Source organism: Brassica oleracea, chromosome C3 (assembly GCF_000695525.1).
Source record: "Brassica oleracea var. oleracea cultivar TO1000 chromosome C3, BOL, whole genome shotgun sequence".
In the NCBI taxonomy this organism is placed as follows: domain Eukaryota; kingdom Viridiplantae; phylum Streptophyta; class Magnoliopsida; order Brassicales; family Brassicaceae; genus Brassica; species Brassica oleracea.
In genome coordinates, this window is record NC_027750.1 from 15,964,592 (window position 1) to 15,989,765 (window position 25,174).

General features: G+C 37.6%; 6 protein-coding genes, 1 non-coding gene and 1 pseudogene across 8 annotated transcripts; 4 read left to right on the top strand and 4 right to left on the bottom strand.

Annotated features, from left to right (window-relative positions):
- The first annotated feature begins 5,073 nt into the window (after positions 1 to 5,073).
- On the top strand, positions 5,074 to 6,465 carry LOC106328510 (60S ribosomal protein L7a-1). Its single transcript, XM_013766963.1, has 4 exons — positions 5,074 to 5,184; positions 5,415 to 5,957; positions 6,038 to 6,130; positions 6,213 to 6,465. The coding sequence occupies exons 1-4, from the start codon at positions 5,182 to 5,184 to the stop codon at positions 6,342 to 6,344; spliced, it is 771 nt and encodes a 256-aa protein (XP_013622417.1). The 5' UTR covers positions 5,074 to 5,181; the 3' UTR covers positions 6,345 to 6,465.
- Positions 6,466 to 6,845: 380 nt separating this feature from the next.
- Positions 6,846 to 9,295, top strand: LOC106335610 (SWI/SNF complex subunit SWI3A-like). Its single transcript, XM_013774183.1, has 7 exons — positions 6,846 to 7,016; positions 7,128 to 7,639; positions 7,729 to 8,190; positions 8,318 to 8,460; positions 8,543 to 8,595; positions 8,688 to 8,833; positions 8,945 to 9,295. Exons 1-7 carry the CDS (start codon positions 6,938 to 6,940, stop codon positions 9,110 to 9,112), a joined length of 1,563 nt encoding a protein of 520 aa, XP_013629637.1. The 5' UTR covers positions 6,846 to 6,937; the 3' UTR covers positions 9,113 to 9,295.
- Positions 9,296 to 9,388: 93 nt separating this feature from the next.
- LOC106335611 (caffeoylshikimate esterase-like) lies at positions 9,389 to 12,035 on the top strand. The gene is made up of 7 exons (XM_013774184.1): positions 9,389 to 9,585; positions 9,675 to 9,765; positions 9,847 to 9,879; positions 10,641 to 10,787; positions 10,878 to 11,146; positions 11,244 to 11,342; positions 11,465 to 12,035. Exons 1-7 carry the CDS (start codon positions 9,559 to 9,561, stop codon positions 11,840 to 11,842), a joined length of 1,044 nt encoding a protein of 347 aa, XP_013629638.1. The 5' UTR covers positions 9,389 to 9,558; the 3' UTR covers positions 11,843 to 12,035.
- Positions 12,036 to 12,218: 183 nt separating this feature from the next.
- On the bottom strand, positions 12,219 to 14,439 carry LOC106335612 (annotated as a pseudogene).
- Positions 14,440 to 15,661: 1,222 nt separating this feature from the next.
- On the bottom strand, positions 15,662 to 16,893 carry LOC106331406 (universal stress protein A-like protein). The gene is made up of 4 exons (XM_013769753.1): positions 16,581 to 16,893; positions 16,413 to 16,507; positions 16,030 to 16,151; positions 15,662 to 15,932 (listed from the first exon to the last, which is right to left on the bottom strand). Exons 1-4 carry the CDS (start codon positions 16,762 to 16,764, stop codon positions 15,845 to 15,847), a joined length of 489 nt encoding a protein of 162 aa, XP_013625207.1. The 5' UTR covers positions 16,765 to 16,893; the 3' UTR covers positions 15,662 to 15,844.
- A 1,742-nt stretch (positions 16,894 to 18,635) lies between these two features.
- On the top strand, positions 18,636 to 19,880 carry LOC106335128 (glutathione S-transferase F8, chloroplastic-like). The gene is made up of 3 exons (XM_013773562.1): positions 18,636 to 18,980; positions 19,096 to 19,144; positions 19,218 to 19,880. Exons 1-3 carry the CDS (start codon positions 18,699 to 18,701, stop codon positions 19,664 to 19,666), a joined length of 780 nt encoding a protein of 259 aa, XP_013629016.1. The 5' UTR covers positions 18,636 to 18,698; the 3' UTR covers positions 19,667 to 19,880.
- On the bottom strand, positions 19,833 to 22,798 carry LOC106335127 (beta-glucosidase 3-like). 2 transcript variants are annotated; one of them, XM_013773560.1, is made up of 13 exons: positions 22,567 to 22,798; positions 22,420 to 22,483; positions 22,202 to 22,251; positions 22,022 to 22,097; positions 21,863 to 21,934; positions 21,680 to 21,767; positions 21,344 to 21,584; positions 21,113 to 21,228; positions 20,816 to 21,039; positions 20,689 to 20,714; positions 20,502 to 20,589; positions 20,308 to 20,404; positions 19,833 to 20,209 (listed from the first exon to the last, which is right to left on the bottom strand). In XM_013773560.1, the coding sequence occupies exons 1-13, from the start codon at positions 22,738 to 22,740 to the stop codon at positions 19,966 to 19,968; spliced, it is 1,560 nt and encodes a 519-aa protein (XP_013629014.1). In that variant the 5' UTR covers positions 22,741 to 22,798; the 3' UTR covers positions 19,833 to 19,965. The 2 variants fall into 2 exon arrangements, with proteins under 2 accessions (XP_013629014.1, XP_013629015.1); XM_013773561.1 differs by lacking the exons at positions 21,863 to 21,934; positions 22,022 to 22,097; positions 22,202 to 22,251; positions 22,420 to 22,483; positions 22,567 to 22,798 and having other exon boundaries at positions 21,344 to 21,579; positions 21,680 to 21,755.
- Positions 22,799 to 23,094: 296 nt separating this feature from the next.
- TRNAG-CCC lies at positions 23,095 to 23,165 on the bottom strand. The gene has a single exon. It is a non-coding gene; the product is annotated as a tRNA-Gly (tRNA).
- Between the last annotated feature and the right edge of the window lie 2,009 nt (positions 23,166 to 25,174).

Sequence of the window (25,174 nt, forward strand, 5' to 3'; positions counted from 1 at the left end):
CTAAATTGATGTATCCGAAGAACTGGTACCCGATCCCAATGAGTATCCGAAGATATTTGAAATGTAAATATATATTTAAAATATTATTTATAATTATATGTATAATTATTTTAATAATTTAAATTTAAATTATAAATTAAATATTTTAGTTATTTTCAATACTTTTGTGTATTTTCAGATAAAATATGATTGTTTGAATAGAAATACTAAAATGAAACCGTATCTGATGAGTACTTTGGTACTTTTGGATAGTTTGGATACAAAATACCCAAACCGAATCGGGTAATATGGTTACTTTGGTTACTATTATCCGAACCCATTTCAGATATATAACAGTTATTTTCAAGTTCCTTTACATTAGAACCGAACCCACACGGATCCGGGAGGATCTGACTTGAACCTGACCAAAAATTTTTACTACCTGAATAGGACCTAATTTTCAAACCCGAAAAACCTGATATCCGAAAGAACTGATCCATATCCGGACGGATACCCGAATGCCCCATACCTACTTGAGGATAAGATATTCTAGAAGGGGAATAATGAATAGCGACTGGGTGATAAGTCACAAGCAGTAGCACATGCAATGTTGGACATGGTGAGAGTGTCCAACATGCTCAATCATGTTCATGGAGTTCAATTTCTCATAGTTGTGCTTTCTCTGCAAACAGTTACCATCAATAAACATATTCTTTCATTCATATTATCATTGTTCTCTAGTTTAGATGCATTTTTGGTATCAACTTGGTATCAGAACTCTACAAGATTTATGTGGAGCAATGGCACCAAACAAGAACGATTCTAAGCAGACTATTGAGCATGATCGGACAGATACTAGGCAAGCGGCGTTGGTGGAGAAGAGCTTGTCCAGGATGTCACTGATCGAGGAAGCCATAGTTACAATGCAGTAATAGATGCAGTTGCAGACAGATCGGTTGGGAATTTTGGAGAAGATGGAACAGAGGTTCATCGAGGAGTAAGAAAAAGAAGCCTTTGCTGTAAATGAGCAAGAGTAAGATGTACCCGAAGGAGGGGTTGTCGTCAGAAATGTCACGCCGATCAGGGAGGCGAAGAGTCGTATCGCTGTGGGGGATTCCGATGTTCAGATCCGAAGGACGAAGGAACCATGAACATCTGAACCCACCTCCAGCTTATCATTCATCGGAGTAGATGATGGAGGAACCACAACAAGCTCTTAATTGGAGGTTGGAGATTTCGTTGCTTGACATAAACTAAATAATGTAAAAATGTGACAATGCTCTCGAATCTTACCTATAACCAAAAAATTCATGTTCCAAAGTGTGTAATGTAAATTCAGAAGCGACCAAATCAAAGGGAGCATAAAAAGGTTGGGTTTTAAACTCAGACACAAATCTAATACATGGAGGGATTTAGAAGAGGGCACGAAGGAAAACTTGACAAAACAAGGCAGCCCATGTGGATAGACAAATCAATGCTTAACGTAGTGGAGATGATGATCACATGGAACAACATTTACAATCCGACGATCAGAAATGAGAGAGAAGGAACCTAATTGAAATAGTTCAAGATTCGAGAGTTATATTTTGCAGTGGCGACCTGGGAGCCATATATGATGGCAACAGAAACTATCTCCTAATCAAATCTCTATGCAATGCATGACTCTCATAATTAGTGTTTCTTAACATATATCTCTCTTTGTCACTTGATTGGTTGTCTTCGTACCTGACTTTTATCTTTGCCTCCTTATTTTTATAAGTTTTAAGAATATGAGATTTTTTATAACACTTTAACTTTATTGATATCAGATTAATGTAACTGATTATATAAGACATAATTTACAACAAACATGTTATTGAGAACATTAAAAAGAAATAGTATTAACACGATGCTTTTTAACTCATTCGTAGGATAGATAGATTCAATAGTTTTTATCATCTCCGTTCTTGGTCTTTTATGATCTATTTTGTGGTTCTCATCTGTTGTGTAAATGTCGTTTATTTATAAATAAATCATTGGATACGATCCATATAACATGCCTAGTTGTAACTATCCATGTCTATTACATTAAAATTCTTTTGCTTTGAACCCGATAAACCCATAATTTTTGTAAAACACAACATCTTCCTATTCCTTATTAGTTATTACTTTAGAGTCTTTGCTCCCTATCAAAATCATTAAGGTCTTTTTTTTACAACAATCAGCTATTTTATAACAACAAAATCATTGATATCATAATATTGCTTTTGAGCGTCTCCGTATTAATGCCCAACTAAATCTTGATCTGTGCACCCGCACAAGTGTTTTTTTACTTGTAATAGATAATATTATGATCTAGTTATAATTTATAGATAGATTATAAATATTTATAAATGTGTTGGTTGTTTATATTGTCGTTAGATGCTAAACTAATCAAAATGACAACCTCTCTTTCTCATCGCTCTCTCTTTTCTCTAAGAGACAACACCAACAAAAGCAAACCCTAGCTCCGGCCGCCGCGCGCCGGAGGCACCCCCTTCCCCCTAATCTCCTTTTTTCCTTTGCTCGCACCCTCTCCTCTCTATCCTAAGTCGAGATGCTCGCCTTTCTGTGACTGTCTGAGATCTTCTTCCAAAGAGTCCTTTGCAACAGACGGAGGCAGATACCGACTCTCTATGGACAGGTGGCGAGATCCAAGGAAGGTCGAGGGTGGTGAGAGTCGGCTTTTAGACCGAAGATTCATGTCAGATCCGGTTTTCCATTTTTGAGATCTATGACGAAATCTTCACGGAAACGGCGCGTGACTCGGCGTAGACGTATTCTCCGCCTCGGATTTACTTCTCCCTCGTGGCGGTGAGATTGCTGGAGGAGTGGTGTGAATAGATGGCAGAAAGGGGTTTATCCTCTGGATTCCGGAGGTGACGTGTGGCAAGGATTTTCAACGATGGAGTTGTCGACCAGAGGAGGGGACTTTGCTGGCAAAACGCGGTGGAGTTGCTACATCCCAGCGCCTGTGACAGTCTGTTTGGTCGCTCCGGTTGTAGGAACTACACACTTCTTGAAGCCGCGACTTAGTGTTCCAGTTTCACGACGCCGTAATCCAGGTCGCTTTTCATTCCGGACTCGTGTTCGATTTTACGGCTGAGGATACAGATAGTGATGGTCGGAAGGAAGAGGAGCTCAAGTCGGAATGCGCCTTCTGGTGTTGATACCGTGGTACACGAACTGAATTCAAATCATTAGGAGACCATCAGTCTGGTTTTAGATTAGTACCGATTGTGATTTCCTTTTTCTTTTGTGTTTTAATTACTGTCATTGTATCTCGAAGTCGAATTAGGGGTCTAAGAGGCGGTTTTTTCTGGGTAGTGGGATGAACACGACCTCATCGTAGAGGAAAATACAATGTCGGATTAGGTTGGGAGCGTAGGATCCATCTATGTGATCTTAAGTGATACTAAATCCCGGTATTGTGTGTGGGGTTAAAATCTCGGAGAGGTTGTAATCTTGTATTCCACAATTGGTCAATATAAAGTTGAAGTTGAGCCAAAAATAAAAAATCAAAATGACAACTAAATAAATTTGATCATTTTTACTACATGGACCATTTTTATATTGTATTTGTTTATAATTTTAACCATTTAATATGTTTGTGTATACTAATACATTAATTTTCTAAAACAAATATTTTATGGAAAATAATTTTTATCTTTTTCAAATTTATGTGTCTCTCAGTTTACTTTATAATGGAAATAAATAAGGAATATACAACACTTAAGAAGCATAAATAAACAATTTTAGAATTAAGGTAATATTAATGTTGAGAATTGTTTTTTGCACAGTTTATAATTTAATTATTATATAATATTTTATAAATTTCAGTAATTACTTCCGCATCTTTTTTGCTTTTTATAATTCAAATATATTTTTGCTAATTATATTGATATGATAATTATTTAATATATTTTTGTAAAAATATTTATATTATAACATGATTTTTCGAAGCACTTGGTCTATTATTTTTACAAAAAAATGTAAAGTGAAATATATATATATAGCTTTTATAGTTAACATATTAAATTATTGTACATCAGTTTGAAATATTTAATATAAACATAGGATTTAACTTCATACAATTATAGATGCTTTGACTTTAACTCTAAACTATTTTTTTAAAAAGAAACTATGAACTACTTACATAACCAATACACATCTTAACTGATCACCGTTAAAAACAGTTAGATCAACGTTATAAACATATTTTATGTTAGGTGATTGCGTGGTTTTAGGTTGACAAAAATGGTATTATTCAAAATTTTGAATTCTCTTAATAGATTACTTGAATATGCAATTCATTAATCAATTACGAATTTGACATTTATTAATATGTTATTTCTATTTTATCATTTTATCATCTTATCATTTATATTACTTTGTTTTGCATTTTTTTTGTAACTGAATGAATAGTACAGTGTAGATTTTTGGAAATATTAACTTTTCTAAACAAAATATTAACTAACTCTTTACAACATTTAGGATGTCAATGTCCAGAGTGTTCATACTTCAATATTCTCAAGACTGATAATTAAAGTATCAACTTCATCCGTGTCCCTTTATCAAGAGCAAACATTAGATTTAGATGCCAGCAAGTAAGTAAGCATTCAGTTTCTTGTGCTAAAGACTAGTAATAGATATTTATATGCCTTTTTCACCTCTGAGAAAATTAAAAATTCAGTTTTTTTCTGCCGAATTCTTTCCAGGCATCGCTCACATGGGAGACGGCGATAACATCAAATAATTAATGTGAACAAAATTTGAAAAACACAAATAATTTTAATGCAGCTTTTTAAATTCTGGCAAAAATTGTTAATGGGCTTTGCCGAAAATGAGGTTTAGCTGAGACTTAATTTATTCAATTTAGATTGAGTGGCAAACATTGTAATTAATAGGATAAAGTTAGGGTTAAAATCTAATTGTACTTCACTTTTAATAGATTAGATAATAGTTCTTTCTGTAATAGCAAATATGGAGTACAACATTCCCTGTAACTTTCTTTTTAGCTTCGTAATTTTTTTTCATAAATTTTGATCTTATTAAAAATAAAATTATATAACAGAAAAATAAAGAAGCCCTATCGATTGTACTGTATATAAAGCAAAACCCTAGAAACACTCATTTTTCGACTTCAGCGCCGTCCGTTTGGAGAAACCACCCATTTGGACGACGATGGTAGATCTCTCTTCACTCTTTTCCTTTTAGTTTGTGTGTCTCCTTGGTAGGATCAACGAACTAGAGTTGAGTTGTATTCATCTGGCATGAGCTAGCTAGTGTTTCACATATGTCTGTTGCATTTCTTATTTGGTTTTGAGGATTGTTAGCTTTGGTATAAAGAGAGCTAAGCTAATGAATGAATTTAGCAAAAGGTCTCTCGTGTTACTTGAACTTCGTTTTCTTGTTAGGCCCCGAAGAAAGGAGTCAAGGTTGCTGCCAAGAAGAAGACGGATAAAGTAGCGAACCCTCTGTTTGAGAGAAGGCCTAAGCAGTTTGGTATAGGTGGAGCTCTTCCTCCAAAGAAGGATCTCACCCGCTACATCAAATGGCCCAAGTCCATCCGTCTTCAAAGGCAGAAGAGGATCCTTAAGCAGAGGTTGAAGGTCCCACCTGCCCTTAACCAGTTCACCAAGACCCTCGACAAGAATCTTGCAACCAGCCTGTTCAAGATCCTTCTCAAGTACAGGCCAGAGGACAAAGCCGCCAAGAAAGAGCGCCTTGTCAAGAAGGCCCAAGCTGAAGCTGAGGGAAAGCCTTCTGAATCCAAGAAGCCCATTGTTGTCAAATACGGCCTTAACCATGTCACCTACCTCATCGAGCAGAACAAGGCACAGCTTGTTGTCATTGCTCATGATGTCGACCCCATCGAGTTGGTCGTCTGGTTGCCTGCTCTCTGCAGGAAGATGGAAGTCCCTTACTGCATTGTCAAAGGCAAATCTCGTCTCGGAGCTGTACGTGTTATCTCCCTCTTAGGCTCTAACTTTCATTCGCGTCTTGGCTAAGTTGGTCTCTGTTGTCTCTTTACTTTCAGGTTGTTCACCAAAAGACTGCTGCTTGCCTGTGTTTGACCACTGTCAAGAACGAGGACAAGCTTGAGTTTAGCAAAGTCCTTGAAGCCATCAAGGTAAAAAAAGCTTCTTTAGACAAAACAATTGCAAAATCCAAAGTAACTTGATGTTGAACTTGGTTGTTATGTTGGATTGTAGGCAAACTTCAACGACAAGTACGAAGAGTACAGGAAGAAATGGGGAGGAGGCATAATGGGATCCAAATCTCAGGCCAAGACAAAGGCCAAGGAAAGAGTTCTTGCAAAGGAGGCTGCCCAGAGGAATAACTAATTAAGGAATCTATCTTTTTTGAGTGTTTAGATTGTCTCTCTTTTCTTTTTAGTTGGAACTATCGTTTGTTTATGGATATGTTTTGCACCCGTCTTCAGACAGTTTTCAAGCTTTATTATCATTTTGGTGTTGGGCACTTCAACTTGTCTGAAAGCAAAACTAGCTTCAGAGATAATTAACACAAAAAATAGCTTGTTTTGAAAAAAGATTGGTGTAATGTAGGATACTTAAATGCTTGAAGATTTAAAAAAAGTTTATTTTTGAAGCTTTACTATGAAAGTATCATCGAAGTTGATTAATATCCCATAACATTTGGGTATCAAGTTAATTAACATTACAAAATAAAAAAGAGGGGGGCACAAGCTGAATCGAAAGGTGTATGGGGTATTGGACTCCTGGGCTTTGAGAAAGAGGTAAACAGTTTTGGGCCTGGCTTAGTAATTTTTAATCTTTACCGAGGGGTTCCCCAAGGTCTGAAGTATTTCGGAAATTGATCCTTTTGATTTTAATTGCGATTGATTGATAGATTCAAGGAGACTGAGTAGATTTGGAGGGAGTCTGTGTTGTAACTTTGTAAAGTAAGGAGGGGATAGATGGAAGCGAGTACCAATGATAGAAGCAGCAGCTTCAAAGACGCAGAGCTTGAGCTCTACACCATCCCTGCTCATTCCAGTACGTCTTCTTCTTCCTCAGCTCTCTAGGTTTATCTCGTTCGTAAACACCGTTTTAGCTCAATCACTTTCTTCTAGGGTTTGGTCGAAATTGATTTTGGGGATTTGATAGGTTGGTTCGTATGGGAGGATATTCACGAAATCGAAAGACGCGAGTTTGCCGAGTTCTTCAGTGAGAGCTCCATCACTCGAACCCCCAAGGTCTACAAGGAGTACAGAGATTTCATCATCAACAAGTACAGGGAAGACGACTCTTCTCGCAGGCTCACCTTCACCAGCATCCGCAAGCACCTCGTCGGCGATGTCAATCTGCTCCGGAAAGTGTTTCTCTTTCTCGAGAACTGGGGCTTGATCAATTTCCTCAACAAAAGTGATGATGGTTCCATGGAGGAGAGTGAAGCTGAGATCGAACTAGGGACTCCCGCTGGGATTCGTGTCACTGCTACTCCGGTTTCCATGAGGCCTGTCACCGTACCTCCCCTTGTTGAGGAAAGAGCTGAGCCTGCCTTCAAGTTCTCCCCACTCACCTCTTATTCTGATGTTTTCACTGACTTGAATAAGCCGTTGCTTTGTGGGCATTGTGGAGAAAGTAGCTGTGATTCTGCTTTCTATCAACATACCAAGGTAGATCTCTTTTGTTTGTTTCTTTGTTTATGGATTACCCTGTTATTATTCTTGTCTGTTTTCTCAACGTAATACGATGTTGGGGGCAGAGTCTTGTCACTTTATGCGACAAGTGTGGAGACTGTGGGGAGAACAACTCCGCACATGATTTCAAGCTGATTGCTGCAGCTGCCTGGACCGAGGAAGAGACCCTCCTCTTGCTAGAGTCTGTGCTCAAACATGGAGACGATTGGGAACTCATTACCCAAAGTGTTTCTACAAAGTCTAGACTTGATTGCATTTCCAAGCTCATTGAGCTCCCTTTCGGAGAGTTTCTGATGGGATCTTCCTCTGGAAGACTCAGATCCTCTATCCCCACCTCCGAGGATGAAAACCTTTCGTCTCCATCTAATCCTTTAGAACAGATGAAAGCTGACGGTCTAGAACAAAAGGAAACGGAGACGAGAGAAGAAAAGGGAGATGATCATGTCGTCGATGAAGATGAGCCTCCAGCAAAAAGAAAACGTGTTGCAATGCTATCAGATGGTGGTGATAGTTCACTTATGAAACAGGTTAATAAACACTTCATCATTATCTTTCCACATATGATTGTAAAACTCGAATTACTCAACTGTAGCAAAGAGTGCTGTCAAACTTTGGTGGAATCTAATTTTCAAGAGATAACATATTGTGCAACAGGTCGCAGCAATGGCATGCAAAGTTGGTCCATCTGTCACAACAGCTGCTGCAAAAGCTGCAATCGCTGCTCTTTGTGATGAAGCCTCTTGTCCAAAAGATACTTTCGAAACAACTTGTGATTTCACAGATTTTGCGGTTGACAGGTTCGATTCTTCAACCCCTTAACATTTGCTCATGAGTTCGCTTCTCGTGTCGTTTTCAAGTCTAATCTAAAACAATTCTCAGAGCTGATGGAGACAAAGGTACATCAGATATGGAGGAACAGCAAGAAGACAAAGGTAACTCTTGTATAATGATCCAATTAGTATTCCTGGGTTCAGAATGAAAGTCTCAAGACTTTTTATATTTATATTCCTGATTAACTATGCAGAGGGACCTCAGGATCTACCTGTAGCTTTAAGGATGAGAGCGTCAGTGGCAACAGCTCTTGGAGCTGCGGCGGCTCACGCAAAAATACTGGCTGATCAAGAAGAAAGAGAGATGGAACAGTTAGCTGCGATTATAATAGACCAACAGGTTGGTTGGTTGGTTCGAATATTAATAAGATGGGAACATTTGGGGTCTCCTTCCGCGCTCTCTGTTTGTTGTTTTAAGTCTTGACCCGTCGTTGTATTCATTTAAATCCAGCTGAAGAAGATGAAGAGCAAGTTGAAGTTTCTGGACCACTTGGAATTGATAATGGATGCGGAAGAACAAGTAATGGAGGGCGTAAAAGAAACAATTCTCCAAGAGAGGATTAGCGTTTTGCAATTCGCGTTTGGTAGCGGTATAACAAAACGCTGGGATCATACGTAACGTGAAATAGGTGATCCTTTGTTGGTCCGTAGGAGGATGATGTTTGAGATTAGAAATGGATGTGTTTTTGCAAGACTTTTGTCCTTTGGGTGGTCTCTCTTGTTATTATTAAATGTAGAACGAAGGAGGGTCTAATTGACTTTATGAGTTAGGTTGTTACATTTACATACATCTTTTGTAGAATGGTCTGACCAATGAATGGATGGATGAGTCTTCTAAATTCGTAAAAATCATTTTCTGTGTTCCAATTGTTTTCTATAAAATAAGTCTATAAGTTGGTTACAACGCCCTCCTCTAAAACTTTATTCATCAGCTGCCTTAGTGTCTCTTTGTTTGAGTGAGAGAGAGAGAGAGAAGCCAAAAAGAAACTCGAGAGTCGCGAGAGATCTCACTGCGCTCAGGTCATCATCAATCGGAAAAACATTCATCAACTTCGGTTATAACAGATGAAGTCTGAATACCAATACCACGAGGTTCTCTCATTTTTCTTCATGCTTGAGATCCAAGTAAGTATTTGAAAATGAGTGTGATAAAGAGTTTCCAATCATGTTTCTTGAAACAGGATTACATAAGAAACTCGAGAGGTGTTGAGTTGTTTACTTGTAGATGGATTCCATCATCTTCTCCCAAAGCTCTTGTTTTCCTCTGCCATGGTAAATTTATTTATAACTCTCTCTTTTTTTCTGGTGAGTTATTCAAGAGGGTTTAATTAACCAATAAAAATTCATTTGCAGGTTACGGAATGGAGTGTAGCGACTCCATGAGAGGTGTTCAATCTTAATCTTCTTCATCCATGCATTATTAGATTACATTCTCTCGAACAAAATATTCATTTCTTTTTTTTTTTCGTTAACAAATATTGCTACAGAGCACTGACTTAACTTGTGGTGGGTTTGGACATTTAATTACCTAGTTTTTATATCCATGCATGGCACTCTTATATGTTCTTTTTTTTTGTGTGCTCTGTGTTGAGATGCATTTTTGAAATATATTTGAAGAAAACAAGGGGGATGAGCATTTTAATCATAGTAAGATGTTGAGATATTTAGCTAATCTAACCTTATCATGCTATGACATTTTTGTTTTTATCTTCTCCGTGGACCCTTAGAACCATTGAAAGGATATGGTGGTGTGATAAATGTTATTTCTTAAATGCCTCTGATGATAAGTAAAGTTATGGACATTGTTAGGATTTAGGAACGGTGGGTCAACAAGTCTTGTGTGGTTGGTTTTGGTTGGCGAACGACCGCTAGACCATGCATGTTATTTAATTGCATTTAATTTTTACCTTTCCTCTGACAGAGAGTAACCGATCTTCTAACTGATAAAATAATGAATTACCCTTCTCAATAATCGCAGTTTACCTTCGACATATTTGTATATGTTACATGAAAAACATCTTCTTCGCTATTACTATTTGGTAGGTGTTTCTATGGCTTGGTAGTTGAGAAAAATTGATTCTGTTAGGTAGGTGTTTGAAACTAAACCTGGTATTGATTTGACCCAACAACATTGTGTTCGGTTTTAGAATGCGGAATCAGGCTGGCTTCAGCCGGATACGCGGTTTTTGGAATGGACTATGAAGGTCATGGTCGGTCCATGGGATCTCGTTGCTATATCAAGAAGTTTAGCAACATTGTAAATGATTGCTACAACTATTACACCTCTATTTGTGGTATGTCATTTACAATGCAACACCTTCGTTCATCACTTCTTCTTTGGATTTTGTCTCATCCCTAAACCCATGTTTTTTAAATTTTTCCAGCGCAAGAGGAGTACATGGAGAGGGGCAGATTCTTGTATGGAGAATCCATGGGAGGTGCAGTCACTTTATTGCTTCACAAGAAAGATCCTTCCTTTTGGAATGGTGCCATTCTTGTTGCTCCAATGTGTAAGATATCTGAGAAGGTGAAGCCACATCCGGTGGTGATCAATCTGTTAACTAGAGTCGAAGAGATGATACCTAAATGGAAAATAGTTCCAACAAAGGACGTGATTGACGCTGCTTTCAAGGACCTTGCCAAGCGAGAAGAGGTCTCTCAATATATAAGTCTCATGGAATATTAATTAATAATCACTCACCATGTAAAAGATTGTCTATAGACAGATGTGGTTTTGGTGGTAAATGCAGGTAAGGAACAACAAGCTGATTTATCAAGACAAGCCTAGGCTCAAGACCGCACTTGAAATGCTTAGGACAAGCATGAACCTCGAAGACAGTCTCCACGAGGTTAATTCACTTTTGATTCATTTCTTTTTAGGTGTCATTTCACCCCTAACAAAAATTACTTGACCAAGAAGACACGTCAATGCAGAGTCTTTGATCACCTGATTTTTGTTATTTTTTGGCAGATAACAATGCCCTTCTTTGTATTACACGGAGAAGCAGACATCGTGACGGATCCAGAGATAAGCAAAGCTTTGTACGAGAAAGCTAGCTCAAGGGACAAGACTCTCAAGTTGTATCCTGGGATGTGGCACACTCTGACGTCTGGTGAGCCTGACTATAACGTGGATCTTGTTTTTGCTGACATCATCAGTTGGCTTGACCATCGAACAGCTGACCCGGCCTCTCTAACTGTCACTCCTATACGAGCTAATACCACTGCTAGTGTCGAGAGGGTTTTTGTTGACGGCGTTAGTAGCGGTCAAAGGAGACCTAGACGCGCCTACTTCAGTCTCCTTTGTGGTTTGAACGGTGGCCGTTTGGTGCCTCGATCTGCTATGTAAAACGTAATAGTTTTTTTCAAACATTGTTTCTGTGTGAAGTTACCTGGAAAAGAGTGAGTTACTCTATGATTGTTTCGTATGTGGATTATTAAAGGTTGGTCTCACTCATGGTTAGAAAAATCTAAGTATGGCCCAGGGACGTATGAACTATATTCTTTTTTAAGCTAAGTGTGATTGAGATGTTGTTATTTTAGCTTCAGCTTTTTGTTTGTAAGAACTCTTAGATATAATTAAAAAAAAAAACAATCTAACAGATGTGGACAGATTCAACACCTTTCCCCTACTCTTTTTGAGACTTAGGAGGCTAGTTAGTGCTGAAAATGATAAAAATTCTTGTAGGTATCTTCTGAGTTTTGACATTTAGGCGATACTTTTGTTAATATTTAAGTTGACAAAAATCAGCAACTCATTGCGGGTTCAGTTAACGGGCATGCGCATGTCCAAAGAAAGCACCAAACTACCGTAAAAAAAAAAGATTTCAAAATCGGTGTGAGGTACGATCTCCAGCTACATTGACAACGAGAAAAATAACAAAAAGGAATGTGAAAAATGAAAAGAAACAAGGCTGTTCTGTCTGCTGCTGCGGTGGTCATGGAGTTATGGGTTGTTTATATAGGAGCTTAGAGCGGAGACATAAACTTCTATTCGGTTGATGAAGACGAAGTGGTGGTCTCCTCCTGCTTCTGGTCGCCAAAGACACGCTGACGGAAATCTTTGACCATAAGTGGGAGTCCTTGGCGCAGAGCCACCTTTGGTTCCCAACCTAGAAGCTCTTTGGCCTTTGTTATGTCTGGTTTCCTCTTGTGTGGGTCGTCCTCTGTGTTTGGTCTAAACTCTATCTTTGCGTTCGGGTCTATCGTCTAAAATCGAAACAGGAGGAGACCAAAGTAGACTAGAGAGAGAGGGAGAGACCTTAGCGAGCTCGAGCATGGTGAATTCACCAGGGTTGCCAAGGTTAAATGGCCCAACGTGTTCTCCTTCCATCAACCTCATCAGACCCTCCACCTTTATCACATTCAAATGTACTTACACTCATAAACCAACAAATCCAACGTAAAGGAGAGACAACAAAAAAAGGAAGATAAATGTTTTTTTTTAACTCAGGGACATGGTACACAATAAAGCTCTTTTTTAGTGAGCCCCGGTCACAAATCTGATCCTAGAGAGTTGGTTTGCGCTATAAATAGAGATTCCGCATCAAACTTAGTGTTGAAACCTCAACTAACAATTCTCAACCACTTATTGTACGCTAGTGAGATCATCATTTGAAAATGTAACAATTGTGTATTACCAGGCCAAAATTTGAATATAGTAATAAACCTCCATGAAAGTTGAAAAAAGGATGGTAGTCTTGGTAATTAGAAGTAGGAGGAAAAGAGGGGGATTACCAGATCAGAGACAAACTGGAAACTCCTAGTCTGCTTGCCATCACCATAAACAGTCAATGGCTCTTTTCTTAATGCCTGCCAGCAATCATATTATTACCATTCTATTACTTAAAATCATCCTAATCCTAAAAAAAAAGAAAGCCTGTTACCTGGGCAACGAAGTTGCTAACAACACGACCGTCATCAATACACATCCTTGGCCCATAAGTGTTGAAGATCCGAGCAATCCTAACCTGGGATCCTCGTATTCAGTCATATTTTTCTGTATATAATTAAAGAATCAAAAAACACACAAACCTCAACATTGGCGCCTCTGTGGTAGTCCATGGCCAACGTCTCCGCCGTACGCTTCCCTTCGTCGTAGCAACTCCGAACACCTGTTCAAGTCAAACAACAGTAATATTCTGCATGAAGAATCATCAAATACGAAGTAGAAAGAAAGGGAAAGGGAATATTACCGATGGGATTAACGTTGCCCCAGTAAGTCTCAACCTGAGGGTGCTGCAGAGGATCTCCGTACACCTCACTCGTTGTGAACGGGAGAAGCCGGGCAGGCGAGATGGTAGATCTGGTCAACCTCAAGAAGGATGGGCTCGACGACGTCGTGCTTGATGAGCTCGAAGTTGGGGTTCCCGAAATGGTGCATCACGTTCTCTTTACTCCCCGTGAAGAAGTTATCGACGACGATCACATTGTCTCCTCTCGCCATCAATCTGTCCACCAGGTGTGACCCCACGAAACCGGCCCCACCGGTCACCACCACCCTTAGCCCTTTGCGTTTCAGACCCAGGGGAATCTTTCCTCCCACCGCCGGTCATGTACTCGATCCTGGATTTACTCTGAATCGAGGATCTCGTTCCGTATCCGGGAATCGGATGGAGAGAGAATCGTGAAGGCTAATGTGGCGATCGCGATGCCGACGAGAACGAAGAGGAGTCTCTGTTCCCGTAGCATGTAACTGATGACACGACGAATCGATACGAACCACGGCTTCATCGGCTTCCGGTAAAGAGATTGCGCTTCTCCTTGCTCCACCTCCATCTCCTGTCGCCGGTAAGTCATCTTCTTCTTCTTCTTCTTTAATTGAAATCTGGATCCAAATAATTAAGGAGAGAATTAATCGGTGTGTGTTTGAATTCCGAGTCGACCTTTAGGACGGGAGTGAAATGCGAAATGACTTTTCTCTTTTCTTTTTTTCTTTTAAGTAGAAGACGCGTTACGGTTTGTTTAAGCCTCCTCCTTCGCTTTTACTACAATATTACCCCCTGCAATTAGTTTTACATCTTTTTCTCATTTTGGCGTTTTTTTGGCATCTATTCATTAATATACCAATTACAGTTTCTTTAATTTGTCTTTATAAAATTAAATAATTCGTTTGGAATTATTTTTCAAAAAATTAAATAACTAATGATATTTAGGCATAAATTATACTACTCACTTTTATATTCATTGTTATTAACAATTCCTTACAGTTTTATCTATTCTATTAAAACTAAAACACCTTTTAAAAATAACCATTTCATTCATCATAATAATTACAACTTATGACACTGATACATAATTAATTAATCACAAATAATTTATTTTGTTAGATTATTCTCTTACCAAACTAACCATTATTCTCTAACCAAATTTACAATAAAATTAATTTTTTTATTTAAAATGTAACACACAAACTATAAATGTTTTTTAAAAACATATAACTTTTCTCAAATATATTTTAAAATTTGATGATTAATATTATTCACACATATATATTTGAATTGTAAAAATACAACACATCATTTACAACATATTATAATTCAGTTTAATATATTCCTCAAAAATAAATAAGAAGTCAAATTTATTTGCCATATAAAAAAAAACTTAAAGACAAATCTATCTATTTTATTAAACCATAAGTACGTTTTATTTGACATAAAATATTTATTTTGAAAAGATAGATTTATTAATATATGCATAAACATACAATTCGATGTTTTAATTTAAAAATAAAAATACTTTCAAAAATGGTTAATGTAGTTAAAATTATTAATTAATGAATATGTTATATAACATATCATTTTGATTGGTTTAATATCAGAAACTAACAACTTACAAACAATTAAAGATCCTCTATCTATAATGAATGTTATATATTTCAAATTGAAAACATCTATACAAACGCATGCAACTATTACATTCCTATCTTGGGAAGAATTTCACATGTATATTCTATTAAAAAATTATCAGTGCAGATGCTTAGATTTAAGAGAAACTCTAGTATTTTAGGAGAGTAACAGATCATCAAGAGAATTTTTTAAAAAACTGAATACATCACTATTATTTTAAAATTCATTAGCTTCATATTTCTCAACATTTTTGTGATTTTTTTTTTCTTTTTTTTCAGCTATTTTGTGATTCGGTCTCTTTTAATTTTCTTCTTCTGGGGTAAAAGAGAAAGATAACCCAGAATATTATTAAACGGGAAGTTATTGTTTAGGAGGTATACTGAAGCAAGAGCACATGTAATAACACAATTACACAGACAAATGGATTGTCTTGGATCGTTTCACGCATGGAAGCTAACACATTATTTCACTTCTCACCCACATTGACTAGTGAGATGATTGATTCAAACCTTGATCTTAGGCTTCTTCACGATCATCACCGAGCAATGAGCGTGATGAGCACAGTAATCACTCACGCTCCCGAGAACCGCCCTGTCAAAAACAAAGATAAGTGATGATTGTCAGGATGCTATGTATTTGAAAGATGGGGGATATACAAAGGATTTTTAAAAAGAAAGAAAAAGTTGACCTCTTGATAGCTCCATAACCATGGCTTCCAACAACGAGAAGAGAAGCATGGTGTTTATCAACAACCTCGCACAGGATATTCCTTGCATCGCCTTCAAAAACTACTATCATTGCGCCATGAACCTAGACAACAAACCAAACATTATTGTAGTATCTAACAAAAGAAAAAAGATAAAATTGTTAAGAAAAAGAAGGCGAAAACTTGTGGATTGTCTCAAAGGTTGATGCTTTTGAATGATAAAAGAGATTCACACGACCTAAAGCTCATCTAATCTAATACATGAGGACTGAATGCACATAAAAGTCCAAATCTTTTTCTATTCAAGCTTTGATCTATATAACAAAGCAGAATAAGGGAACAAGGTAGTCAATATATATCCATACCGACTTGCTCAGACAGAGAGCTTTGGCTTTCTCGATAACCTTAACAGCGGTATGCTTCAAATCAGCATCAACATAAGGCACAACCTCCGCAGTTCCTGACCCCACAAATCAATATCCATAAAAACAGAACCCTAGAAGAAGAAGTGTGAATGAAATCAAAGAGCTTACCGGGGCCAGCGAGACCAACGGCGGAGACGGCGTTAGGTTTGGCGTGGACGATGATGAGCTTGAAAGGGAAATTGGGAGCGTAGGGAGCGAAGAAACGATCGAGAGTCCACTCCAGTGCGTAGGTGCTTTGCTCACTTTCGTCCACACCCACTACCATCACTGGTTTCTCCTCTCCGGTAGCCATCACTCTCACCTATTCTCGGGCGCTGGATCTGTTGCTAGAAGATAACGCCCTCGCGACTAGATGATCCTAGAATGTACGCACAGAAACAAAAGCCTTTTACTCGTAGATAGAGTATAGTGTATATCTACTATACAAAGAAAGAGTGTGTCTACAAATACAACTGAAAGAGAAGGGTAATGTGATGACGTCCCTTAGTTACTTTAGTGGCCCATCAATGGGTTTACGGGCTTGAGGCTCAAATTAAGTTCAGTGGAGGATTTATTTGGGAACATGGATCTATGAAAGTATTCACAATGATAGGTTTGTGAAGAAAATGCAGCCCAAATACATTTCGAGCAATAGTTCCGACTTGACTAAACAAATTTATGAATGAACAATTCAATCCGTTAAAACAAATATTATATCATGAACATCTCATACAAAATAATACATGAGAGAATATTTTATTTTTTAAAGAGTTCTGAAACGAGCTTTTCTCTTTTTACAAAACAAAAAAAAATTCTATGAGAGTGTTTCAACATTCTTCTATCAAATAATTTGTTTGGTTAAAAGAAATTCATAAAGGTTAAAAAGGATGTGGACGTTTTTATTACAACGTTTTCCCTAACATCTGAGAATTCTTGATAGAGGCGTTGATTGAATCTGACGTCACTGATGATCACATGACATCTGAGATTATTTTATGTCAACAAGCAGTGAATAAATAAGCAAAAAGGCTGGGTTTGTCGGCCAATCCTCTGTATTTCGTGTCAACATGTATAAGATCCATATAAACTTAAATGATAGTAGGCTAGTAGACGTTCGCATGTATAAGATCCGTATAAACTTAAATGTAGTATGTACTAGAATTTCAAATATATTACTGAAGCAGAGTCGTCCGTGATCGAACATTGGGTTCTACAAGAATATGACTTTTTTTTTGCTAAGAGAATATGACTTTCTCATATAACTCCCTATGATAATCTCCTGTCATCTGTCTTCTTTAACAAAGTGCTTTTGATCGGTTAAAAAGTGTTTTATTCTTTGGTTAGATAAATAAAACGAATAAAATGGTATAAATATTTGTTTTATATCTGATTTATTCTAACATTGGATACAGCGTTATATAATATGGTAAACTATTTGTAATATATGAAATATCGATGAATAACTCTTACGACCACAAATTTTTTCCATAATATTTAGATCGATGGAGTTTTACGACATCTTCGACGGACAATTTTTCCAGCACCCAATCAAAATGAACAGTTTTGCTTGCAATATTCTCAAACTTTTAATAAATTTATATTTTTATATTTTATGATTGGCAAGAAATTGCATAATTTTGGAAATTAAACCTTAAATCTGGTGTAGAAAATTTTAAACTTTATTTAATAGATCATGGTGTTTCCACGATTATTTATTTTTGTGTGGGAAAAAAATTAGTAAATGAATATTTTTTTTAGGATAGATCTTTTTAAGTTTTTGTCACAAAAATAGTCTTCGGTGAAAGAGAATGACCAAAATAAGTTTTATCAAAGGGTAAAAATGAAATTTTATAAAACAAAAAAAATTATGCAATTTCTTGCCAATCATAAAATATAAATTATCTTGGAGTTAACTAATATAGACTTAAGTTTTATAGTTAAGAGTAGGGTTTTGGGATATAGTTTTAAATTTTAAAAAATAAAAAATAAATATTAAAAATTTCAAAATAAAAAAAACTATTTTGGTTATTTTTTTAGGGATATTTTTGTAACAAAAACTAAAAAAATGACTAATGAGAAAATGGTCCGAATAAAAATGTGAGATGTGAATAATACGCTTGGCGATAATGTAGTAGATAAAGGAAATATGAATTAAATGAAAAAAGAGAGTAAAGAAACAGAGGGAAAGTGGGGGAGAGGGAAGACGTGGTAGTGGTGGTGGTGAGAAGTTTTTGGAAAATAAAAAGAATGATGGGAACTATTCTTCGATCACGCCTCCTTCCTATAAAACTCAGCCACTCATCCCTTGTCTTCTCTCCATCCCAACATTCTCGTTCCAACTTGAAATTCACATCCAAATCTTCTCCTTCAACTATCACCATGGCCAGCATCAAAGTCCACGGAGTCCCCATGTCCACCGCCACCATGCGCGTTCTCGCCGCTCTTTACGAGAAGGAACTCGAGTTCGAGTTGATCCCCGTCGACATGAGAGCCGGCGCTCACAAGCAGGAGCCTTTCCTTTCCCTCAACGTAAGTCCCCTTTCTCTCATCTCCCTGTCTATACAACATCATCAGATCTGACGTCTCTTTCTTTTTTTTTTTTTTTTTTTTTTTTTTTTTTTTTTTTTTTTTTTTTTTCTGTTAGCCCTTCGGTCAGATCCCTGCTCTCCAAGACGGTGACTTAACTCTATTCGGTGAGTTTTTTTGTTTGGTTGGTTAATGATCCATCAATGATTGCTGATTCTTTTTTTTTTTTTTTTTGAACAGAGTCACGAGCCATCACAGAGTACATAGCGGATGAGTACAGTGAGAAAGGCGAGAAGCTTATGTGCCCAGGCTGCAACAAAGTCAAGGCACTCACCAAGGTCTGGCTTAACGTTGAAGGTCAACAGTTTGACCCTATCGCCTCTAAGATCGCCTTCGAGCGTGTCTTCAAAGGCATGTTTGGCATGACCACCGATCCTGCCGCTGTCCAAGATCTCGAAGGCAAGCTCGTCAGGGTCTTGGATATCTACGAGGCGAGGCTCTCCAAATCCGAGTTCCTCGCTTGTGATTGCTTCACTTTGGCTGATCTCCACCACCTCCCTGTCATCCACTACTTGATGGGTACCGACTCCAAGGCCCTCTTTGAGTCTCGCCCTAAAGTTTGCGAGTGGGTCAAGAAGATCACTGCCAGGCCTGCTTGGGCCAAGGTCGTTGACCTCCAGAAGCAGTAATAAGGCTTTTGTCGATGGGTTTTGTCTCATCTCTGAGCTTTCTCTAATAAAATGATTGTACCCTCCTCCTCTGTTTGTGTTTTGTGTTTTGTATTTGTATCGTCACTCTTTCCAGTTTCTTTACTTTTTTCTCTGTTTGTGTGTTTGTTGGGTCTTTTATGTTCAATAAAAACAAACAGACTTTATGTAAATGTGAAAAACAGCATTCCCATTATAGTCAAAATCACGCGAGCTACTTAAATCATTCCCAGTATTATTGATATTTTTACTAAATTGTTTGCCCAGGACCAGTCCTAAGTCTACAAGGAAGTGGCTGAAGAAGACAAGTTGCTCTGCAATTGCATGATGTCTTGGGAATCAAGAAAGGTGGTGTTTCCCTTGAGAAATGCAGAGTACCAATGTGCAGAGAGTTTTGGAGATCTCTTGCGATGAGGATCACTGAAATTCAGAGAGTAAATTCCAAAACTATACCCGTATCCACTCAGCAACTCATACAGGTCCATAAATGACCACACGAAGTAGCCTCTCGTGTCTGATCCATTCCTGCACGTCGTAAATGTTTTGGTTGTTACACCCACAAAAATAAAAATAAAAATAAAAACAGAGAACAGGAAGTAAGAAAAAAAAAACACTTTTCTTACCTAACGGCTTTGAGGACAGCACCCATGTAAGCGTGTAAGAACTCAATCCTTGGTGTGTCCTCCTGCTGCAGCTGCAAATCTTGCTTCATCGGTTTACCTATGTGTTTGCGTTTGCAAGAGAGTTGAGCAATGAGCAGAGAAACACAAAAAAAAAAAAAGAGAGCGAGAGAAGTAAAGAGAGAGAGAGAAGAGACCATTCTCAAGAATGTAGACAGGAGGATTGCCATAGCTCTGCTTTATATATTCCAGCACACCTTCCATAGCCCATGGAGCAATTTCATACTAGTCCAAACAAAAACAAAACAAGAAAAAAAAGGTAAGAAAGATGCATTAAAAAGGAATATTAGGAGTTTTGCATCTGAAGACTTGAAACTTTTGTACCTCAAAGGCAGTGAAATTCCCAACGTCTGGTCCAAAATGAAGATGAAGAATGAGAATGGTTAGCAAAAAGTTTTTGCCAAAAACAAAGATATAGAGACTTTTGTTTACTGAAAAGATTTGGTCATACAAGTCAGTAATACGCCCATGTCTGCAAAGAATTTGGAGTCTCCTGGAAGAAAAGGTTTGGATTGGGAGTCTGAGACAGAAGCAGCAAGATAGTGAATGACTCCTACAAAGTCAGATGAGCCTTTAACTAGTTCTGATTCTTCCTCTGAGAAAACAGGCAGCCTTGTTCCAATTATTCTTTTCATTCCATCCGGATAGTCTCCATATGTAAGTGGCCCAAGCATCCTGAGGATTTTTAATGATTTAGATCCTGAAACTTGGATATGAATTATATAACATTTTTGTGCCCCTGACTCACCAGGCGAAGAAGAAATCTTTGAATCTTTGAATTGCCAATTCATCATCATTGGAGTTTGTAGAAGGTCTAAATCCTATTGCAAATATGCTGAAGCCTACAGAACCTCCTTGCGTATCCTGCGCATTATATATATATATATAAATATATATATATATATATATATATATATATTTATATATATATATAATATGTTGCTTCTTTGTCACCAGCTCAATTTTACTAAATGCATACCTTGTACTTTTGCTTGTATAGCCTTGAAGCAGAGGCGTGCGCAAGCAGCAAGTTATGTGCTACGATGTATGGTTCAGTGGAAGAGTTGCCTGACGAGCATGTGGAACAACGACCAGGTGGTGTGCCCCCACCGTCGTAACCTCCAATAGTGAATATATTAGCCTCATTGATCGTCGTCCAGAGTTTGACGTGGTTCCCAAACTCTCTGAAGCAAACATCTGCGTAAGCAGTAAAGTCTTTGCTGCAAATAAAAAGCAAAGTGTTCTTGTATTCAGATCATCATTCCCTCTAGATATATGTAAAAAACCAAGTAAAATGGCACTTTGAGTAGCCTACATAATTTTGCGGTTGAGCCATCCTCCATACTCATCTTCCAGAGACTGGGGATGGTCGTAATGGTACAGTGTAACATGTGGTTCAATTCCTGTAGTAGTAGTAAGTTTAAAAGTCCAGTTAAAAGGAGAAGGGCAGAAAATAATAGGGTTAGTGGGATATACATATGAAGAAGAAGGGTGTTACCGTGGGATACAAGTTCATGTATGAAGTTCTTGTAGAACTGTAGACCTTTTGGGTTAACAGGACCTCTTCCATCTAGTGAGGAGGTAAAGAGCACTTAAACTGAATTGGTCCCTTTTGAAAAAAAAATGAAAAAACGGGGGAGCAAGAGGAAACACTAACTGGGTATAAGCCTAGACCAAGAGATGGAGAATCTGAATGCATCTAAGCCAGTTTCCACCATCAGCTGCACATCTTCCTGCAGAGTCCCAATTGAAAATCATGTCATAGTGGTGATAACAACTTTGCCAATCTAATAAAACATAGAGTTTGCACTAGAGTCCAAAGAAAGAGAAAGCGAACCTTGTACTTGTGATACCCATCACAAGTTATGTCTCCATTATCTAAGTTACCTGTTGAAACCATTGAATTTCCAAAATTGATGTTAATGTCAAGAAATTTGTTAAACATCTACTAATTTTGGGTGATAATAATTTTAATTCCAAAATTGGTGTTAAGAGTGTAAAAACGAGCAAGCGTGGTTTAACTAAAATCCAAACACTAAAAATAGAAAGGCTTACGAGAGTGAACATAAGTATCCCAGACGCTAGGCTTTTTCCCATCTTCATTATAAGCTCCTTCCCACTTTTCAAAGACCAAACAAAAACTCCTTCTTCAGATGAGACAGAGAAAAAAAAAAAGAGGGAAGAAAATATCTTCTTCCATACCTGATAAGCAGAAGTGCCGGATCCGAAAGCGAAGTCGCGAGGGAAATCGTTTCTGGTGTAATTAGCATCACAGCCGCATCTCACAGCAGCGAGAGTAGCTGCCAGGAGGAACATGGTGATCCGATCCATTCCTCTCTTTCTTGGCTGGCTCCATGCATGGCTCGTGTAAACCATTAAGTAGACACAGACACCTACCCGCTCTAGTTATCTGTGTGACCAAGAATAAAACAAGTAACTGTATCCACTTCCAATAGTCATTATTATATTGTAATATATATAGAATAGAGGCCCTACCAAAAAAGTCTTCAATTTCTTTTTGTATTTCTTAAAACACAACAATAAATCAGTCAACCAAACACAATGGTACACCACGAGAGGGGCCCAGTAGACTGCCTTCCCCCTAGCTTTTATTTCAGATCTGGTATGCAATTGCTGCTTGATTTTGATTCTCTTCGTAACCAAAACCAAAACCGGCTAAACACCCAACCAACTACCATTACTGACTCAAAAGAATACATAAACTCAAAATGCGCATCCAGGGAATCGAACCCTGGTCAGTACCGTGGGAGGGTACTATGATACCACTACACCAGATGCGCTTCACATCACCCATTCACATATATTATTTAGGAAAGTACGAAACCGGATATGTTGTCAGAAAGGGCAATATATCCCACAAGTATCTGTATAACCATTTACTGACCAGTTGAATGGTACTTGTTTGCATAATCAAAAATCATCATAATTCGTTGGATACTGCAACTCACCTATATACATTGGAGAAGCAGTTAACAATTGGAGAATAATGGGGATTTGCAAGAGATAATAAAGTGAAACCTAAACAAGAGCTGGAGTAGCTAAAGCAGATAGCCAGATACCACACCAATTATATATATTCATGGCCGGTGAATAGCAAAACTCCTATGAGATATGAAGAATCAATGGTAGGAGAATAATAAAGCATCTAAATCACTTCCTCGGACCTTTAGTAGGAGAAGCAACAAAGGCGGAGGAGCATACAAGAGTACATTCATCTTTATAGAGACAGCTCCGCTGTATAAAAAAGGTATGCAAGCAGTCAGCCAGTCACAAGGATAGTAGAAGGGGAAAAGGAGGAGGAGTCTTGCCTGAAAACAAGCGTGCCGAGATGCCAATTACGAGAGCGATGGAGGCATGAAGGAGAGTCATGGCAAAACAGTCATTAAAGAGACGGAGAACAAAGATTGAATGCATGGCACCTGTAAGGAGAAATATCATAATAAGAATTATATAGTACTCCTCTATCCGTCATTAAGAAATAAAAGGCTTGGTTGGTGTTGTTTATACCACATGTGTGTTGAGATGGATGAACAAGACGATGGCCAGATTGGCAACGTAGACAAGACCAAAAAGAATCTGCAACATGAAAGAGACAAACTTTAAAACCATAGGTCCACAGCTAAACCACATACAAAGAGGCAATTCCAAAGTACATGAGCAGGGAAGACTTGGCCTCCAGTCAAATTCTGGATGGCAGAGTAAACATAGAGGAAACCGGCAGGATAAACCAAGGGCCATGTGTCGCCGTTCAAGCTCCCATGCATACTCTCTCTCTCCCCCGACAAACCCCACTAACCTGTGACATGTAAGCATCCCAACCGATCTCCATGTCTGTTTAAACCATGTCCAATGCACACTTCGAAATTAAAATAAAAATGTGGGAAATTAGATCTCAGATAGAACATAGATAAGTGCCACGAGGACTGCATCAGCGATGATTAAGGCGAATGCGAAGGGAATTTTAGATATTTTAAACAGATCACATCCATTCGTATCCTTCCCATGCCGGCGGCTACGAGAAGCTCTTGACCTTGCCTCCATATTCGCCACTCAGTTGTGAAGGATCCAGCGTAACGCCGCCAAACATACAACTACTACTTGTGACTCATCTTTACTTTAAGCCCATGGTAAAACCTCAATTTATTAAATTTGATTATTGGCTTTTATTATCTTTACTCGTTGTCTGTCTTCTTATTGACCAACATAACTGTGTATCCCATCAGACATGAGCATATAATAAGCATGTGTAGATTGTAAAACTTTGATCAACTTAGTAAAACATCAACTAAGATTATATAACTTAGTATACTTTGTGAAATTTTATGATGATTGATTAAAATGTAATGAAGAGATAAAATAAAACGGTTATTAGTAGGAGAGAAGAAATTAAAATGGTATTTATAAAGTTTATTTATTTGGAGAAGGTGATAAACCCCTGAATTAAGTGGTCCTCTTACCCAACTACAACTTGTAACTCCTCTATTTAAGTGTGATTTGATGGACACCTTGAAAAGACACAAATAGTAAATTCAACAGTCTCGAAAAAAAAATTATCCATCGTTATATTTGAATAGTATAACTTTTTATAAGTTAGTAAAACTTTAATTGATTAAAATTGTATAAGTTTGTCGAACTAAGTGAAAATTTAACTGATGCTGATTGTAAAATTTTGATCAACTTAGTAAAACATCAACTAATTTAGATTATATAACTTAGTTTACTCTGTGAAATTTTATGATGATTGCTAAAAATGGTTATTAGTCGGAGAAGAGCTGAAAATAGTATTTAT

What these genes read in the sequence shown, in the direction of transcription:
- LOC106335611 (XM_013774184.1), top strand. Translation starts at nt 9,559, where the DNA reads ATGAAGTCTGAATACCAATACCACGAG. An exon ending in GTGTAGCGACTCCATGAGAG is followed by an intron (nt 9,880 to 10,640) that starts GTGTTCAATCTT and finishes GTTCGGTTTTAG; the next exon opens with AATGCGGAATCAGGCTGGCT. An exon ending in TCGAAGACAGTCTCCACGAG is followed by an intron (nt 11,343 to 11,464) that starts GTTAATTCACTT and finishes ATTTTTTGGCAG; the next exon opens with ATAACAATGCCCTTCTTTGT.
- LOC106328510 (XM_013766963.1), top strand. An exon ending in GCAAATCTCGTCTCGGAGCT is followed by an intron (nt 5,958 to 6,037) that starts GTACGTGTTATC and finishes CTTTACTTTCAG; the next exon opens with GTTGTTCACCAAAAGACTGC. An exon ending in AAGTCCTTGAAGCCATCAAG is followed by an intron (nt 6,131 to 6,212) that starts GTAAAAAAAGCT and finishes GTTGGATTGTAG; the next exon opens with GCAAACTTCAACGACAAGTA.
- LOC106335127 (XM_013773560.1), bottom strand. Translation starts at nt 22,740, where the DNA reads ATGGTTTACACGAGCCATGCATGGAGCCAGCCAAGAAAGAGAGGAATG. An exon ending in TTGGTCTAGGCTTATACCCA is followed by an intron (nt 21,935 to 22,021) that starts GTTAGTGTTTCC and finishes CCTCCTCACTAG; the next exon opens with ATGGAAGAGGTCCTGTTAAC. An exon ending in ACATGAACTTGTATCCCACG is followed by an intron (nt 21,768 to 21,862) that starts GTAACACCCTTC and finishes CTACTACTACAG; the next exon opens with GAATTGAACCACATGTTACA.
- LOC106335128 (XM_013773562.1), top strand. Translation starts at nt 18,699, where the DNA reads ATGATGGGAACTATTCTTCGATCACGCCTCCTTCCTATAAAACTCAGC. An exon ending in AGCCTTTCCTTTCCCTCAAC is followed by an intron (nt 18,981 to 19,095) that starts GTAAGTCCCCTT and finishes TTTTTCTGTTAG; the next exon opens with CCCTTCGGTCAGATCCCTGC. An exon ending in CGGTGACTTAACTCTATTCG is followed by an intron (nt 19,145 to 19,217) that starts GTGAGTTTTTTT and finishes TTTTTTGAACAG; the next exon opens with AGTCACGAGCCATCACAGAG.
- LOC106335610 (XM_013774183.1), top strand. Translation starts at nt 6,938, where the DNA reads ATGGAAGCGAGTACCAATGATAGAAGCAGCAGCTTCAAAGACGCAGAG. An exon ending in GGAACAGCAAGAAGACAAAG is followed by an intron (nt 8,596 to 8,687) that starts GTAACTCTTGTA and finishes TTAACTATGCAG; the next exon opens with AGGGACCTCAGGATCTACCT. An exon ending in CGATTATAATAGACCAACAG is followed by an intron (nt 8,834 to 8,944) that starts GTTGGTTGGTTG and finishes ATTTAAATCCAG; the next exon opens with CTGAAGAAGATGAAGAGCAA.
- LOC106331406 (XM_013769753.1), bottom strand. Translation starts at nt 16,764, where the DNA reads ATGGCTACCGGAGAGGAGAAACCAGTGATGGTAGTGGGTGTGGACGAA. An exon ending in CGTTGGTCTCGCTGGCCCCG is followed by an intron (nt 16,508 to 16,580) that starts GTAAGCTCTTTG and finishes TTGTGGGGTCAG; the next exon opens with GAACTGCGGAGGTTGTGCCT. An exon ending in GGTTATGGAGCTATCAAGAG is followed by an intron (nt 15,933 to 16,029) that starts GTCAACTTTTTC and finishes TGTTTTTGACAG; the next exon opens with GGCGGTTCTCGGGAGCGTGA.